The 17,869-nt window shown below is 47.2% G+C and overlaps 2 protein-coding genes across 6 annotated transcripts; one reads left to right on the top strand and one right to left on the bottom strand.

The window, feature by feature from the left end:
• The first annotated feature begins 5,816 nt into the window (after positions 1 to 5,816).
• Positions 5,817 to 8,278, top strand: LOC136477526 (probable protein kinase At2g41970). Of its 4 annotated transcripts, none has more exons than XM_066475723.1 (8): positions 5,829 to 5,967; positions 6,198 to 6,392; positions 6,486 to 6,739; positions 6,873 to 6,999; positions 7,103 to 7,376; positions 7,512 to 7,644; positions 7,732 to 7,818; positions 7,934 to 8,278. In XM_066475723.1, exons 2-8 carry the CDS (start codon positions 6,308 to 6,310, stop codon positions 8,066 to 8,068), a joined length of 1,095 nt encoding a protein of 364 aa, XP_066331820.1. In that variant the 5' UTR covers positions 5,829 to 5,967; positions 6,198 to 6,307; the 3' UTR covers positions 8,069 to 8,278. The 4 variants fall into 4 exon arrangements, with proteins under 4 accessions (XP_066331819.1, XP_066331820.1, XP_066331822.1 ...); XM_066475725.1 differs by having other exon boundaries at positions 5,830 to 5,967; positions 6,159 to 6,392; XM_066475724.1 differs by having other exon boundaries at positions 5,832 to 5,967; positions 6,063 to 6,392.
• Positions 7,928 to 11,608, bottom strand: LOC136477525 (pentatricopeptide repeat-containing protein At1g09900-like). Of its 2 annotated transcripts, XM_066475721.1 has the most exons (3): positions 9,847 to 11,608; positions 8,828 to 8,980; positions 7,928 to 8,064 (listed from the first exon to the last, which is right to left on the bottom strand). In XM_066475721.1, exon 1 carries the CDS (start codon positions 11,603 to 11,605, stop codon positions 9,902 to 9,904), a length of 1,704 nt encoding a protein of 567 aa, XP_066331818.1. In that variant the 5' UTR covers positions 11,606 to 11,608; the 3' UTR covers positions 7,928 to 8,064; positions 8,828 to 8,980; positions 9,847 to 9,901. The 2 variants fall into 2 exon arrangements, with proteins under 2 accessions (XP_066331818.1, XP_066331817.1); XM_066475720.1 differs by having other exon boundaries at positions 8,828 to 11,608.
• Positions 11,609 to 17,869: the final 6,261 nt, after the last annotated feature.

The raw sequence follows: 17,869 nt of genomic DNA, 5'->3' as shown, positions 1-17,869 counted from the left end.
CTAGAACTTAAACTTCATCTTCATCTTGAGTTTGATCTTGATCTTTTAATTTGAGTACCAAATATATGCAATGTACACTCCACAATTAAATGCCCTTGTATTCTTTGCTTGTCATACTTCTAGATCATCTCAAAACCAAACTTAGATACCTCAACTACTTACAAACATGTTTCCAACTTGAGGACCTTTCAATCAAAGTGACTCTAGATCAATCTAACAATTATTACTTTTCTGTCAGATTCTGTACTCTTCAAAGAAAAATACATATCTCCCAAAGTACAAATCTAAACACCACGAAATTTAGTGAAGATATGCTTCACTAATTTATCTAGCAGCTGTAAAAATTTAAGCTTCATTTGACTTCTAAATTGATACCAGATTACAATTCTTCTACTATTGTTACATGCTGAAAACTGCTGCACTATAGCTGACAAGATCCACTTCAAAACTAAAGCATTTCTTATCTAATTTTCATGAAATTTGTACAGCATCTTATACCATAAGTCCAGAACATGTAGACCAATTTTTATGCTAATACAATAAGTTTTGATCACTTAAATATGGCTAAGATCATAGTTCACTCAGATTTTCAATATAGGACAGATTTCAATCACTTGAGTTGTACTTCATCAAATGTGAATCAATTTTGAAATCAACTTCTTTGAATACTTTCACAAGATATAAATCCATTAAATCCACTAACTAAATGTTATCTTATGAACTTATCAAATACAAATCAATCCAAACTTGATTAGTAAGCAATTATCCATTTAATCATCTTATAGCAAGCAACATTGCATATTTATCCAATTCAATCAACTCATATGCACCCAAATGAAATGATCAACAACAGATATACCTTGGTTAGCTCATGATCATCCAATTAGCAAGCTTAAACTCAAATATTTGCAAGCCATCAAATATATCCAATGAATCACCAACAACTTGAATATGACACTTGTATGTTGATAACACTTGGACTTCACTCAATTATTATGGCATTGGGTTTGGATGTGCACTAGGATTCATAATTTGACTCAACATATGATGATCAATGTGAAATCAATTGAATCAAGCCTCCAATGCCGATGGTACCTACAAACAATCATCCACTTTTTTATGGTTCTCAAACTAGTTTGGGTCCTCTCAAATTAGGTGCAACATACTTAGGCAAAGCTCTAGTATGAATAGCAGGATATTTTGCAATTACAACCAATGAGGTACCATTGCCATCCTTTCTAAGCATGTTATTATCAACAATTGAAATAGGCTTAGAATTATTACCTAGGGGACATGAATTTGCCATGTGTCCCCTTTCCCCGGCATGAGTAGCAAACTCTATTTAATTGAGCCTTCTCTTCCTTACTCATATGTTGCTTCTCATTGTCTTGCCTCTTCAATTTTGCTTGAATCTTCTTCTCAAGCTTGGTAGAACAACTCAAGGCAAAGTGTCCCATATCTTCACATGTATAGCACTTGATGTGAGCCAAATCTCTCTTCTCTTGATCTTTGCTCATCATCATGGCATCATGAATAAGCATTGGATGCCTTGCTCTTGTTTTACCACCTCTTCTTGTCTTCTTCTTCTTCATCCCCAAATCGCCATCTTGATGGTTGATCTTGACTTGAACTTGGGGTTTTGCTTTTGGCTCAACTTGAGGCTTCTTGGTTGGGCAATAATTGGTAAGATGTCTCATATCATGGCACTTGAAGCACATGAAATGAGAGAGCTTCTTTTGTTCTAGCTTCTTCATCTCTCTTTCATATCTTCTCTTATCCCATCTCTTGCCCTTGATCTTGCTCTTGTTGAAGCCAATGCCACTCATGTCACCATAGCTTCTTTTGTTATTCAACATATGCTCAAAGGTGACTTTGGTGTTGTAACACCTCTCTAACTTGTTGCTTAAATTCTTCATTTCACTTTTGAGCTCAATGTTCTCCTTCAAAATGTTAGTCTCACAAGACATAGAAGTAGAACAAGCATCTAATTGTGAAGAACATGGCATTTCTAATAAATCATCACAAGAGGTGGATACATGCTTCTTGCCTACATCACAAGGGTTAGCAACATGTGATTGATCATTTGACCCATGTGATGAGCTTTCACTAGTTTTAGTTTTTCCATTGGAAAGCTCCTTAGTGAGAAAAGCATGGTCGTGTACCACATTATCATGAGCAACACTAAGTTCCTCATGAGCCAATTTTAGCTCCTCATGTGAACAAGTAGTAACATAAAGTAGATGCTTTTGTTGTTCACATGTGTTCTTTAGAAATGAGTTTTTATTTTTCAATTTACTTGTTTTAGCCATATCTTTTTCTAAAGCTTTGACCATGCAACCATATCTATCTAGAAGCTCCTCATAAGAATCAAGATCAATCACATTTGCATTAGATACCTTAGTGTCACCTTGTGACATGAAGCAATGTTATATAGTTGGAGAGCTTGAAGAAACATCACTCTCATAGCCCGAGCATGATCCATCATTATCACCATCAAGTGTGCATGGAGTAGCATCATCATTGGCATCTCTTGAGGCATCATCATCAACCTTGTCAAGTGTGCTTGTAGTAGATCGATCATCAACATCATCACTTGACCATGAGGTGGAGCAATCTTCCACAATTACCAAATTATGGTCATGCTCAACACACTCATGTGTCTCCTCCTTAGGTTCCTCCTTCTTGAACTTGCCATCATCCCACGTGGAGGAATCACCGAAGGTGTGTTCGATTGATTCTCATATCTCACGAGCGGTTCCCACATAGTTTATCTTTTTCATTAAATCAAAGCTCAAAGCATCCATTAGATAACAACAAGCATGTGCATCAGGTTAATAGAGAACTCTTTGAGATTTGGTGAGATTTCTATGGTCCAAGACATGGGTGAGACCACTAGTGACAATCCACCAAAACTTAGGTCCCTTTGTACGAAAATGATCAAACATATAATTTTTCCAAAGTGCAAAGTTTATGCCATAAAAATATATGTCACACAAACATCTAGCTCACTAGACGTCATCCTCTCGGGTCGGTGAAAACCATAAATGAGAGACCTAGCTTTGATACCACTTGTAGGGTCTAGATGACGGACTAGAGGGGGGGTGAATAGTCCTTTCTTAAAATTAAATGCGCTGGCTAACCGAAACAAATACGGAATTAAAACTATTGGTCGAGGCAAGACTACACCCCTCTATTGAAGTTCACAAGCACCTTATAAAGATCCTAATTAGACAACAAAGGTGTCGGGCTAGCTAGAGCTCACCTAACCAATTCTAGAAGTAAGGTCACACAAACCTATGCCACTAGTACTTCAAGCAATAAGGGAGCTCCTACACATGCTAGTAAGCAAAAGCACAAAGCCACCTAAGCTCACTAGCAATGCTCAATAACAAGGCAACCAATGCCCAATTAGAGAGCGCAAATACTTAGCTACACAAACTAAGCAATGTGACTAACAAGGTTACACATACCAAATTAGCCATGCAAGGGAGCTACTTCTATGCTACACAAGCAAGAAGGTAACTAGTGAGCTACACAAGCTAACTAATTACAAGAGCAACTACACAAGCACAATGTATATGAAATATAAATATAAGCTTATGTAACGAGGATGCAAACCAATGAGAATACAAGGATGACACGATGATTTTTATCCCAAGATTCACGTGCTTGCCAACACACTAGTCCTCATTGAGACAAGCTCCAAGGTTGTCGCCGGTCCTCTTGCTAGTGGTGACCCGCAAGTCATACTCTCCCACGTGGAGTGCTTACCACAAGCTCTAGCACTTGATCCGGCCAGACCACTTGTCGCCCTTCGCATCTTGCTCTACTAGAGTTGCTCTTCGCGGCTCCCACGGGGCGAGCACAATGCCCCTCACAAAGCTCTTCTCCGGAGCACCGCACAAGCTTCTTGTGGGCTTCGACGGAGACCACCACCAAGCCATCTAGGAGGTGGCAACCTCTAAGAGTAACAAGCACCAACGGCTTGCAAGACGACCACCTAGTGCCACTCGATGCAATATCATGATGCAATCGTACTAGAATCGCTCACTCACTCGATTGGATGAACACTATCAAGCTCAAGTGAGTTAGAGGGCTCCCAAGCACACCTACACTAGCCACCAAGGCTCAAGGGTGCTCAGCTCATCTCCCCTCATGGCCAAAGGCCGACCAACACTTCTATTTATAACCCCATGGGCTAAAATAACCATTACCCTTTCACTGGGTATTTTTCGGGACGACCGGACGCGCACCGCAAGGATAATAGGACACTCCTACGCCTGAGTCCAGTCATTTCCAGAGAGCTCACCGAGCCTCTATTGTGCGAACGAACGCGTTCGCTCCTGCACGACCGGACATAGTCCAGCGTCCGATCAGCTCTACGCCCACGTGCCAACTCCAGCGTCGCCTACGTCACCATACATCACACACAACCGGATGTAGGCCCTGCGCGTCCGGTCACTCTTACCGTGCAGCATCCGGTCACTTGACCGAGACCACGCCCAACTGCTGCCACTGACTGGACGCGTCGATCCTACCAAGGCCAGCGTCCGGTCACTCATAGTGACCTCCTTTCGCCTTCTTTTCTTCACCGAGTTGATCCACATCAACTCCAACTTCTTCTCCTTTGTAAATGTGCCAACACCCTCAAGTGTACACCATCATGTGCATATGTGTTAGCATTTTCGTAATTATTTTTTAAAGGATTTAGCCACTCAACTAGCCACGCCACTCGATCGTGGCAACGATGCAAAGTTAGATCACTCGATTGGCACTAGATGACCGATATGCAAACAAGTTTGCCCCTCTTGATAGTACGGTCATCTATCCTAAACCCGGTTATAAACCTCTCTACACACCTATGACCGGTGAAATAAAATTCCCTAGGTTATACCTTTGCCTTGCGCATTCCATTCCATCTCCTCCATTGTTGATGCAACACATGCACTAACCAATCACCAAATAATACGATCTACTTCATATCATCACGTGACCGTATTGGTTCATCGATCTTGACTTCACTTGCTTTTCACCGTTGCCTTCGTCCATTGGTGCCAAGTCTTGCTCAAGCGTCACCACCACACGGTCCATCACTCCAAAGCCTCCGACTTGTCCTTCATGCTTGCAACCGGTCCATCAAGCCAAGTCATGTCTTGATCTTCTCCACCTTGATCTCATGACTCCATGTCATGTCTCATATGCAATAAGCTCCTTCATCATCACATATGTGAGCTTTGCAACATCTTTGAGCCATCATCACCGTCATGGCATATGTTGCTCACACACATGTACATGTGGACTAATCACCTGTGTATCTCACTTAAACACATTAGTCCACCTAAGATTGTCACTCAATTACCAAAATCAAACAAGGACCTTTCACACCGCTAGAGCGAGCGGCGGAGGAGACGGTCGGACCAAGTTGGGGCGGGGGCAACCATGTCCATGATGGTAGTAGGGGAGGGCAAGAAGGAGATCGCCTCGGGCATGATAGAGTCACGCCGGAGCCCTGCGGCTGTGGGGCTCCAGCGAGACCCTACCACGTCGCGGCGGGGCGGTGGGCGGTGAGCCGCGGCGGTGCATTGGGCTTCATCCGAAAAGAAATCGAGTGTGGGAAGAGCTCAAAACACTTGAGTGTTCGGTAAGACAGATTCCAGCACAAAGAGCAATGTACACGTGGATCGGAAGAAGCGTGCATCCTCCCTCGCTAAGAATAGACTCGCGCGGGTAGGGGCGGGGCGCACAACAAAACGAGTTGAATCGCGCGCCTGCCCGGGGGTGCCGAGCAGTTAAAACGGGTAGGACGCCTCCTTTCCCGCGGAAAAAGGAGCTCCCACCGCTGGCCACCGCTAATCTATCGTCCTCCTCCCTCCCTCCCCGCGGCCGGCCACCCACGCCGTTGCTGCTGTTCTCGCGCGCTCTCCGCCTCTTCTCTCGTAGGTGCCGTCGGAGCTTGCTTTTGGGGAGGTAACGAGCTGAGCTTTTCTTCTCACACTTCGTCATGTCTGCATTTCTGCCTCCGCCTTGTCGCCGATCGATTTCTTGCATTATGTCTTCTCTAGCTCCAAGGATGATCTGTCAACGAATCCATTGCTGATCTTTCTCTTCGTTAACGAATTGTTTGCGTCGTGCCTCTAATAAGAGAATGTGACCATCAGTTCTGTGATGCTCTTGGGGGAAAATGCCGAATACTCCAGGTCGTGCGGCATGATCTGCTGACCGACCCCAAATCAACCCGGCCGCGCATCGACCGTCGCCGCCATCCAGTCCGGCGAGGAGGAGGAGGAGAGGAACCGACAAATTAAAGATGTCTTGCTGCGGTGGAGCCGAGGAGGACAGCTACGGCCCGCCGGCCAACCAGGCGGTTCCGCCACCCAATGCCAACGCCCCCGGTACAATACAATTACAGGGCATCATCTTTGCTACCAATGGCGCCGTCGATCTCGTCTGACCACCAGTTGCTTCTCAATCCATGCATGGCACAGGCAACAGAGGCGGGCCGAGGGGACCGGGCGCGCCCAGGGTCGGCGGCCCCGCCAAGCCCGTCAGCATCGACGTGCCCGCCATCCCCTTCGACGAGCTCAAGAAGATCACCAACAACTTCAGCGACCGCGCCCTCATCGGCGAGGGCTCCTACGGCCGCGTCTACAACGCCGCGCTCAGCGACGGCCGCGCCGCCGTCATCAAGAAGCTCGACACCAGCGCCTCGCAGGACTCCGACACCGACTTCGCCGCGCAGGTGCGGACGCGCGGTGCATGCCATGCCTGCCTTCTCACGCCATCTCCCTCTTCGTTCCTCCTTTCTCAAGGTTGCCTGCCTGTGATGTTTGCTTGCATTGCCGGGCGCCCTCGTCTCCATCTCCATGGTGCAGATAGCGATGGTCTCCAAGCTCAAGAACGAGTATTTCCTGGAGCTCCTGGGGTACTGCTTGGAGGATGGCAACCGCATGCTAGCCTATCAGTTCGCCACCATGGGTTCTTTGCATAACATACTACATGGTTCGTAGCTCTGACGATCCATGCATCTCTTCTTCGGCCGACGGTGATCTGACATTGTTCAGGGAACGATCGATTGATTCTGGCATTCGTTTTGTTTATGCAGGGAAGAAAGGTGTTCAGGGTGCAGAGCCTGGTCCCGTTCTCAACTGGGCTCAGCGAGTGAAGATAGCTTACGGAGCAGCAAGAGGGCTAGAGTACCTGCACGAGAAAGTCCAGCCGTCGATCGTTCACCGAGACATCCGGTCCAGCAACGTCCTCATATTCGACGATTTCAGCTCCAAGATTGCTGATTTCAACCTCACCAACCAGGGGACCGACACCGCCGCGCGGTTGCACTCCACTCGCGTGCTAGGGACTTTTGGATACCATGCCCCAGAGTAAGATCGATGAAGAACGACGATAGATCTGGCATGGCAAATTTTGCAACTACATACTGCATTGTTTTGCGTTTGTAGCATTAGCCTTCTTAGTTCTTACCCAGATTGGTATGGTATTCTGGACCATTTTCTCAGATACGCTATGACAGGCCAGATCAACCAAAAGAGTGATGTTTACAGCTTCGGCGTGATCCTTCTAGAGTTGCTGACCGGAAGGAAGCCGGTCGATCACACCATGCCGAAAGGCCAGCAAAGTCTTGTTACTTGGGTAATGTGTTTTGTGTAATTTGCTTCCTTCCTGAAACTCGTACTATGCAAATGCCAGTAATCTCCTGACTGTGAACATCATGATTAGGCCACTCCAAGGTTGAGTGAAGATAAAGTGAAGCAGTGTGTTGATCCGAAGCTCAACAGTGATTACCCTCCAAAGGCTGTTGCAAAGGTAAACAAAACAAGAAAAAAGTTCTCACGCTTAATTGGGTCATATATACATGTTTCCAAGAATGTTTTGCCGGATATGCTACAGTGACTTACTGGCATTTCCCATTTGTTTTCAGCTGGCAGCAGTTGCAGCGTTGTGCGTTCAGTATGAATCCGACTTCCGACCAAACATGACCATCGTGGTGAAGGCCATCACGCCTCTTCTAAACGCACCTAAACCAGCCGCTCCAGCAGCAGCGCCACAATCCTGATCAACCAGATGAAAGACAGAATTAGCCTGCGCATTTCTGACTCCTGAACACGGTTTCCCTCTATTTCTGATCGTAGAAGTATGTTTAAGGAACCACGCATCCTTGCTCCATCCATCCAGCGCCTATGCTTTTGTAAAAAAAACACTAATCTGCTGGTACTGCAGGACACACATAGGGGAATTTTGTAAAATGTTAATCCGGTACTCTGAATTCTTGTGCTTTTTTGTATGCCTTGTGAGTTTGTCATATAACATGTGCAGTGGTAGAAAGTACACATGCTGTTTCCAGCTAGAAAAGTAGTCATGACCTCCACTCTTTTTAATTCACATAAAGTGATACTGAACAAGAGCTTGCTAATTAAGTGCTAACGACTGGTGTAGCGAATAACATGCAGATTTCCTTTTGTCTAACTTAATATTTAGCTGTTTTTTTTTTCCTCCTAAATAAAAGGCTTGACAAGCATTGCATGACACACACTTTGATTCTAAGTGTGGTCATGGAGATGAGTGCGAGTTTCCAGCTTTTCCAAATTACATAAAGTCAGCCACAGCTACAGGAATGAAACTGAATCAGATCAAGAGATTATTGGCTCTTTTTCACCAAGAGATTATTCGCAAAAAAAAAGAGATTATTGGCTCATTTTCACCATATAATTGCTGGGACACTCTGATAAGGAGCGCACTCTGATAACTTCAAACTGGGAAAAAAATCTACATACAATGGACATGCAAAACTTTCACCAATTATTTGCATTATTACCCTTAGAGCGTTGGACATGTGACCAGATTACAGCTCCTGACTGATGAATAAGGTTCATGTTTATACACTTCAAAACAAAAAGGCAGGAGGAACAATGTGTGAGCACTTTCTGATGGCAATCCAAGACAGTTGCCTCCCACTAGCATTTGTGCACTGTAATAGAATAAGAGGTAGCTAAAACCAGGTCAGCAGAAGTTGAAAAGGATAAAAACACACAGAAGCCTTTCCCTAAAGAAAAAGTTAAGCAAAATTTTAAAGTATAACATGCTAAGTGAAGGTTGATCGTGCAAAACGTAACAGCATTCAGGTAGTGACCTGTTACTTGATCTTTTACTGATTACCCTGAAACTACAGAGATGTTTCCAACCACTTGGATCATAATGGCAGATGTGAGCATAACCATGCCCTTCTCTCAATACTAGCAATAGATCAATAAATAACTAAAAGGTTCAGATTAACTCTTAGGAACTGTCACAGTACATAATAGATCTCAAGGGCTATTTTACTCTATGCCAGTTGAGATACAATGATACACAGACACAGTGTAATTATGTTTCAGTAGAAAAGCTGAATCTAACAATTTCAATATGCCTTCCATTCCAAGCAGGAACATCAGCCACTGAGAGTGAGGTTTTGAATCATACTTCTGGTTACTGGCTAATTTTCCGTAGTTTTTGTAACACCATGTGACATGGGGAAATCTGGATGACTAATTTTCGTTCAATTGAGATTTTCATGTAATATAATGCAATCCAGATTTGGACCTCTTGTTCCAAGAAGTAGCTAGTTGTGAAACATCTTTCATTCGATTTGCATTTGAACATGAATAGACCAACTTTCTAGTTTTGCACAGGTACTACCATGCCAAAGATGATTATGTGCACAAGAAATAAATAAAAATAATGCAAGCAAATTTCTAGTCATTTGAAAAATGGAGTAGGATTTATGCTGGAAATTTGACAAAAGGCACTCCACATGTTAATAAGAAAGTAGCATCAGTTAAGGCATCGCAATCGTACTGTCAAGAAAGTTCCCTGCGAAGATGTTCATATAGTGTACACTAACTGATCATCACTAAGTTTGTGTAGGTCCATCTAGCATCTTAACGGCTCCTTTCTTCATAAATTTCTTATTCACAACTCCTCTAGAGCACAATTGACCAAGCAGTTCTCTTGCCTCCTTTACCAAGCCTTCATAAGCCAAGCCTTCAACAAGTATAGTGTAAGTCGATTCATTCGGCATGCAGCCATTCGATATCATGTAAGCAAACAGGTCGATAGCATTATGTGTTTCACGCCTTTTGCAGAGCCCAAGAAGAATAGCATTGTACAATACCACAGTGGGCCTTATACCCATATCTTGCACTTTAGAAAATGTTCTAATCGCCTCCTCAATTCTGTCTTCTCTACAAAGACCAGAAGCTATTGTTGTGTAAGTAATGATATCTGGTTGGAGCCCTTTGCTGATCATCTCATCCAACAGTTCCAATGCTTCCTTTGTTTTGCCAGCCTTAGTAAGGCCATCAATGACAGTGTTATAACTAATCAAGACCGGGCTACAGCCTTTGTCCTTGAGTTGATGAAGCAATTCAATAGCAACATCAACTTCCCCATTGCGGCAGAGTGCAGTAAGCAGAGTGTTGTATGAAACGATGTCTGGGTAACAACCCCTGGACACCATTAGTTCTACAAATGTCATTGCTTTATCCATCTTCTTTTGTTTGCAGAAGGCATGAAGAAGTGGGTTATAACTCAATGAATTAGGCGTGCATCCGTACTTGGGGATCTGCTCAAGAACTTCCATTGCAGGCTCAACCAATCCTCTACGACACAAAAAACTGATGAGCATATTAAATGTTACCACATTCGGAGGGCAACCCTTGTGGGCCATCTCTTCCATGAGCTTCTCGGCGTCTTCCCACCGTTCAGCAGTGAACAAGCCCTTCAGCACAATGTTGTAGCTAACAGTGTTCGGCTCGCACCCATTGGACGGTAAGTTCTCCAAGAACTCCATTGCGTCGTCAACCCGGCCTTCCTGGCAGATACCATTGAGGACGACATTATAGGTGATGATGTCCGGGGCGCACCCCTTGTCGCGCATCTCGTCGAGGAGCTTCATGGCCTGCTTGTACCCGCTCCTCCTGCAGGTGGCCTCGAGCAGAATTGTGTAGGTGACGACGTCGGGCAAGCAGCCGCGGCGGAGCATATCATCGAGCACCGCGAGGGCGTTGCTGGTCCGCCCGCGACCACAGAGGCCTCGGATGAGCGTGTTGTAGGTGTACGCGTCGGGCTCCACGGGCATGTCCGCCACGAGCCTGCGCGCGGCGTCGAGCTGCCCGGCCCCGCAGTAGCCCGCCACCATGGCGTTGTAGGCCACGACGTCGCGCCCGCACGCGCCCAGCACGCGGCGCGCGTCCGCGGTGCGGCCCGACGCGCAGAGCTTCTTGATGAGCGCGGCGCAGGGCCCCGCCGCGGCGGGCGAGGGCGGGTCGAGCCCTTCGAGGGAGTCGACGAGGCGGAGGGCATCGTCGAGTTCGCAGCGGCGTACGAGAACGCGGAGTCGCTCGGTGGCGGAGGTGGAGGAGGCGCTGCGGCGCGGGGTGGCCGCGGATGCGGCGGGGTATGCGGCGACGCGGGGGACGAGGTGGAGTGGAGGGGGCCTGGGGCTTGGGGGCTTGGGCGGCGCGGGGAGGGAAGGATAGGGGTGAGAGGAGGGGAAGGTGATGAGAGCGGCGGACATGTGGGACGGCGGCGCAGCGGGCGGAGGCGCGGCGGCCATCGGTGTCGGGCGACGATAAGGTCAGTGGAGAAAAAGAAGAGAAAAAGTCCGTTTTAACTTTCTATAAACTATCGGTTTCCCAAAAGAAAGAAAGAAAAAAGACTCGCTGAACTATCGCCACAGTCCAAGGTTTTTCCAAAAGACTCGAAAACCAGGCAACCTTGCTCATTATGGTATTGGAAATGGGCACGTGTCCTCCCTTCCCTGTGTCCAAATCACCCTGATTTCATCCCATGGCCCTGTTCGGCTTGCTGAATCTTGCAAACACTGTTTTCGGCTGAAAAAATAAGTCCAATATGTGGTAAGCCGAACGGGATATATGTGTACAATAAACTTGGCCAGCTCAGTCCTCAGCTGTCACAGGCCCATTTGTTTGAATGGCTCGCGGTTGGGGTGTTAAAGCCCGCCACGTCGCCGATGCGTCGTCTCTTTCCCTCTCACATTCTCGTAAACCCTAGCCGCTCCTGCTTACCATTCGCGCCGCCACCATCACCACCTTGACGGAGGTGGCCTCGAGTGTCGGGACAAAGGAGTGCGACTTAGGGGTCGTTTGGTATGGCTCCTGGGGCGGCTCCCAGAGCCGTTTTTCAGCAGCAGTTACCAAACGCGTCCATAAAAGTGCTCCTCGTGTGGAGTGGCCGGGAATTGCGCTCCCACAACGCGGTTTTGACAGGTGGAGCCGAAAAATGAAGCTCCCACTGGCTCGACACGTGTAGGCCCATGGTGTATTTGGTCGTGGATGCCCCCGCCTTCTTCTTCTTTGCGCGTGGGCACGGAGTGACGACTGTGTGGGCATGGACCGGCCAGAGCCGGGAGGCCAGAGCAGGAGGCGCGCAGCGCGGGGAGGTGCTCGAATGGGCGGCGCAGGGCCGGGCGAGGTGAAGCCCTGGCATGCGGTGGAAGGGAATAAGGAAGGAGCCCTGGCACGCGGCACGGGAAGGTGCTCGAGCGGGCGAGGCGGTGCCCTGACGTGCTGTGCCTGTGTGGGCGAAGGGGATAAGGAAGGAGGAGATGCATGCGGTGGAGAAAGAGATAAGGAGAGAGAATAGAGAAAGGGGAATTAATTGAAAAGAAAACAAGTGACAAATTAAGAAAAAAAAATAGAAAAATAGAAGGGTATTCTAGACCACTAGTTATCTATTAGTCTTAATGTTCATGTTTATTTTTGGTTCATTAGAAACGTCATACAAATTGAGATCAAAGATATAAATCATGTATGCAACCAAGTCAACTAAGCAGGAGTACTATAGACATTTCATATCTTTAATCCATTCAGAAAAAACGAGAAGCTATTTTGTCAAACGGATTTCAAAAAAAACTTCTGCTCCTTTAGAGAAGCTATGGGAGGAACCATTCGACGTGCTAAGAACGGATGGAACCCAAGTTAGGGTCCCTACTCCTCCAGTTTTTTTTTTTTTTTGAAGTAGAAATATGATGCGTGGTTAGGTTTATTGACTCAGATCTTGAATTCAACCGTGTTCTATAGCTTAGCTTGCATCGTTCTTGGGTCATTGTAGGGCAGGAATAGTTACTGTTAGATTTCATTTCAACGGTGAATTTTTCAATGAGCGGTAGACACTAATAACAGATATCTATGTTATTGATGCTTTGAAAGGAGTTAATTCATCTAAAACACTGTACATATAATTTAGAATAGATTTTGAATGCTTCAATATCTTATATTTAAGGACGGAAAGAGTATAAGAAATAGACTGTCAGGTGTAAAAAGGTATTAGTCCGTTTTAATATCAGGAACAATTCAAATTGTCGTTTTCACTGCTGCGCAAAAAAATATCTTGTCAACTGAGTCCTCAAACAATCCGAAATGGATCAAATTCAACCGTAGTAAAACTTGTCTTTTCCTTTCGTCGATCTGTACTCGAGTTGTGGTTGTGAGTCTGTTGGCAGCACGTCTGCAAAGCAAGGAACAAAAAGTATATGCCACGGAGCCTCGGAGGGCATCTGGAGTATGAAATAGGGGGTTTTCTTAAGCCTCTTGAGGTTAAACTCATACACTACATATAGTCGAACTTCAACTCGACTCTAAACAACAACAAAAAAAGCTTGGTCCGACTTGAAGCCAAATCCTCGACCTCAAGACTTGAAAATTGAGACACGAAACGCCGCCGCACTTAAGGCATTGACCTCAAGGCATTGGCCAAATGACCCGATATGTAAGCTTTGTGGAAATGACCATGAAACGCTAACGCACTTATGCAAAGATTGTGCTTTTTCAAAGCAGGTTTGTGCGTTACTGAAGCAGTGGCTTGGCCTCTCCGTGATTGACACCGTTCGAACAGATGGATCAATTCACAACTATTGGAGAAGATGCCACACAAAGATCAACAGAAGGCAAAGGAAAGTTTTTGATGGCATCATTATCTATTTCTGGTGGAACGTATGGGAGGAGCGAAGCCGAAGAACTTTTCAGAACATCTCGATGCAGCTGAGACAAGTGGCTCTCCTATGCAATGAAGAGGTGGAGCAATATCAGTTGACGACAAGAACCAATGCGTAAACTTTTTAGTGGCTACAGGGGAGGAAGAGGTGAAGGTTTTAGTCTGTACGGTGTTTATCTGGTTGTGTCTAGTTTTTCTTTCAAGAGGAAGAGGTGAAGGTTTTAGTCTGAAAAGGACTTGAAAATTGATTTTGCCTGTGGAGTTGCCATTGCGATCACGCCAAACAGGTCGGGGATGGTGGAGCCGCGCCTGGATGGGCCCTCGTCCGTTCATGTTGCGTGGCTCCTTGGAAAGAAGCTGTCGCTATGCCACCGCATCATCTTCCGTGATGAGATTGGGCTGTGGTAGCATGTGCGAGAAGCGACGGAGAGCTCGATCGCGCGCGGCGACTCGACCCGTGCGAGCCAGGCGCAGCGCGGTTGGTGGTGTCCTCAGAGCATGGCGCGAGGGCGAGGCAGCATGCCGGATCGAAGAGGCCCGCCCGACACCGTTGTCGTTGCTCACGAATCATGATGGTTGCAAGGCAACGAGGAGGAGAACAAATCGAGCAAGTGGATGCTGGGGATGGGAATGGCGTTTTGTTATTTAGAGCTGGGTGATTGATAGTCTCAAACGAAATAAGCCCAGTCCAGACCTCACTTGACAAAAATCAAGATACACGGTAGTAGAGGAGAGCTGCCTACTCAATGAGCCGCTTGGAGCTTGCAATGTAACCTGGCTAGGCTGCCTACTCAATGAGTAATCACACGTAAACGCTCTGCAGGGCAGGCTTGGCTTTCGGTATTATGAGATAGCCGCACTTTGTATGGTCGAGGTGCACACTCTACGCTACGGTGATGCACGTCGTTGGAAATATAACTCTTGTTCGGTTCTTCTTCTTTTTAATGAAATAGGCTACTGTAGTCGTTATGAGCATGCCTCTGTTGACGATTTGTGTTGGCTTTATTTATAGCGGAGTTTTATTGGACTTGTCCGATCTCCAAACTGTTGGGCGTTGGAAGAAGGCACAGGACAGGTCAGGAGGAGCGCAGCAGATCGCCATCAGGACAGGGCGCAGCAGAGCGGCCGGCCAAGGGCCCAGACAGCCTCCACGTCGCCCCCACGCAGGCGACACGGGAGGCGACCCAAACCCTAGCCGCCACTCTTCCTTCCCTCCCTCTCTCTAGCCGCGCCGTCGCCGGAGCAGGCCGCCGACATGGCCGTGCAGCTTGCCGGGAGGGCGGCGGCGAGGCTCTTCTTCACGGTGGAAGCTGCGACGGTCGGGGACGAGCTCGCGTGCGGCGTCCTGGGGCATGGCGAGGTCGCTGAGGCTGGTGGCGGCGCCGGTGTCTCCAGCGGCGGTCTGGGGCAGTCTCCTCGCTTCGGCGTCCGGAACCGGCGGTCCAAGGACCAGATTCGCGCGGATCTCCGGCAGGCCGCGCAGCTAGGCGGGCGCTGGGCGACGGTGGCTCCTGTCCAAGACGCCGGGTAGTCGCCGGATCTGTGGGTACGGCGCCCGTGGTGCGAGGCGCTGCGCTCAGGGCGTGCGTGGTGGCGGCTGCGTCGGCCTAGGGCGGGCCTCTTCCTCACGCTCGGCAGTTGTTGGCGGAGTGCGCAGTAGCGGGACGGCGGGGCGTGCCCTCGCACAAGCCGCGTGGGGCTCGGCCGGCCACCGGCTGTGGCTGCGGCGATGCTGGCCAGTGCCCGTGCAGGACCGGGCGGTGGCAGGGTGAAAGCTCTAGTTTGGTTTTGGTGAATTGATAAAACCCTAAGTGCTAACCTAGTTTATCAAGTGATCATGATATAGGTAGCACACTCCAAGTGGTCAAGCAAATGAAGATCATAACATGATGATGGTGATGCCATGGTGATGATCAAGTGCTCGGACTTGAAAAGAAGAAAGAGAAAAACAAAAGGCTCAAGGCAAAGGTATAAATTGTAGGAGCTATTTTGTTTTGGTGATCAAGACACTTAGTGAGTGTGATCACATTTAGGATCGATAGCCGTACTATTAAGAGGGGTGAAACTCGTATCGGAATACGGTTATCAAAGTGCCACTAGATGCTCTAACTCATTGCATATACATTTAGGATCTAGTGGAGTGCTAACACCCTTAAAAATGTTTGTGAAAATACGCTAACACATGTGCACAAGCTGATACACTTGGTGGTTGGCACATTTGAACAAGGGTGGGGAATTTTAGGTGCAAGGGTAAGTAACTCCACCGGCGCCCTAGACAAAAAAGACGAAGGTCACTGGAAGTGACCGGACGCTGGCCTCGGTTGGACCGACACGTCCGATCAGGTATAACAGCAAAGACGCTGGCATCGGTCAAATGACCGGACGCTGGCAGGGTGCGTCCGGTCAGTGCTGACGTGAGGCGCACAGATGAGACGTGCGTCTGACCGGACGCTGGCAGGGTCCGGTCAAGCAAGACCGGACGAGTCCGGTCGGCAAAATACATTTATGGAACCTTACTGGAAATGACCGGACGCTGTAGGCTCAGAGTCTGGTCAGTTGTAGCAGAGCGTCCGATCAATAGATGACCGTTGAGATCGGACGACTCCTGTTGAACGCAGTGTGACACATGGCTAACATCGAGCGACCGGACGCTGGGTCCTGAGTCCGGTCGATCGGACCGGAGCGTCCGATCACCCCGCGCTGTACCTAGTGAAGAGGTACAACGGCTCTATTTTATGGGGGCTTCTATTTAAGCCCCGTGGCCGGCTCAAGCTCACTCTCTTAGCCATTTGCATTGACATAGCAACCTTATGAGCTTAGCCAAAGCTCTCCTACTCATCTCCATCATTGATTCATCATCTTTGTGAGATTGGGATAGAATCCAAGTGCATTACTTGAGTGTTTGCATCTAGAGGCACTTGGTGTTCGTGTTTCGCTGCGGGATTCGCTTGTTACTCTTGGTGATTGCCGCCACCTAGACGGCTTGGAACAGCGAGGATCGTCGAGCGAAGATTGGAGATTGTCTCCGGCTCCGATCGTGGTGATTGTGAGGGGTTCTTGACCTTTCCCCGATGGAGAGCCAAAAGGTACTCTAGTGGATTACTCGTGGCTTGTGTGATCCTCATCTTGTGTTGGTTGTGTGGCATCCTATTGAGGGTTTGGTGTGTGATGCTAATTAGCGCGTGAACCTCTAAGTGAGTGAATCGCCACAACGAGGAGTAGCTTGCCGGCAAGCAAGTGAACCTCGGTAAAAAATCATTGTGTTCATCCTTTGATTCCGAGGTGATCGGTCTTCATTGATATTGATTCTTGTGATTGATTGGTTCACTCCTCGATACGGCGGTATAACTATCTTGCTTACTCTCTTTATGTTACCACAAACTAGTTGTCAAGCTCTTTAGTGTAGCTAGTTGTGAGAGCTTGTTAGTTTGGTTAGTGTGGCTTTTTAGTTAGCATTTGAGAGCACACTAACTTAGTGTAGTGACATAGCTATTGTGTGGATACATACTATACAAACTAGAATTATGATAGGTGGCTTGCAATTTTAGTATGCTAGCGCAACACTTACTTCGTCTTATAATTGTCTAATCAGTTTGCTAAGTGTTGTTGTAGAAATTTTTATTAGGCTATTCACCCCTAGCCATTAGGACCTTTCAAGTGGTATCAGAGCCGAGATCACCGTGATTTGAGGCTTAACAACCTTCGGTGTAAAAATGGCTCAAATCAACAACACCAAGAAGCCACCCCAATTTGATGGCATAAATTATCCTTATTGGAAATCAAAGATGACCACACATATCAAGTCAATCAATAGAAGAGTGTGGAAAGTGGTAGAAACCAAAATTAAAATTGAAGATCCAGAAAA

The sequence above is a fragment of the Miscanthus floridulus genome, chromosome 8 (genome assembly GCF_019320115.1).
Source record: "Miscanthus floridulus cultivar M001 chromosome 8, ASM1932011v1, whole genome shotgun sequence".
Taxonomy (NCBI): domain Eukaryota; kingdom Viridiplantae; phylum Streptophyta; class Magnoliopsida; order Poales; family Poaceae; genus Miscanthus; species Miscanthus floridulus.
The sequence above is the reverse complement of the archived record's forward strand: the minus strand, read 5'-3'. Positions and strand labels throughout refer to the sequence as shown.

Excerpts from the sequence above, each read along its gene's own strand:
- LOC136477526 (XM_066475722.1), top strand. The coding sequence starts at position 6,308 with ATGTCTTGCTGCGGTGGAGCCGAGGAGGACAGCTACGGCCCGCCGGCC. Across the intron at positions 7,000-7,102 it reads TTTGCATAACATACTACATG|GGAAGAAAGGTGTTCAGGGT; the intron begins GTTCGTAGCTCT and ends TTGTTTATGCAG. Across the intron at positions 7,377-7,511 it reads TTTGGATACCATGCCCCAGA|ATACGCTATGACAGGCCAGA; the intron begins GTAAGATCGATG and ends CCATTTTCTCAG.
- LOC136477525 (XM_066475720.1), bottom strand. The coding sequence starts at position 11,605 with ATGGCCGCCGCGCCTCCGCCCGCTGCGCCGCCGTCCCACATGTCCGCC.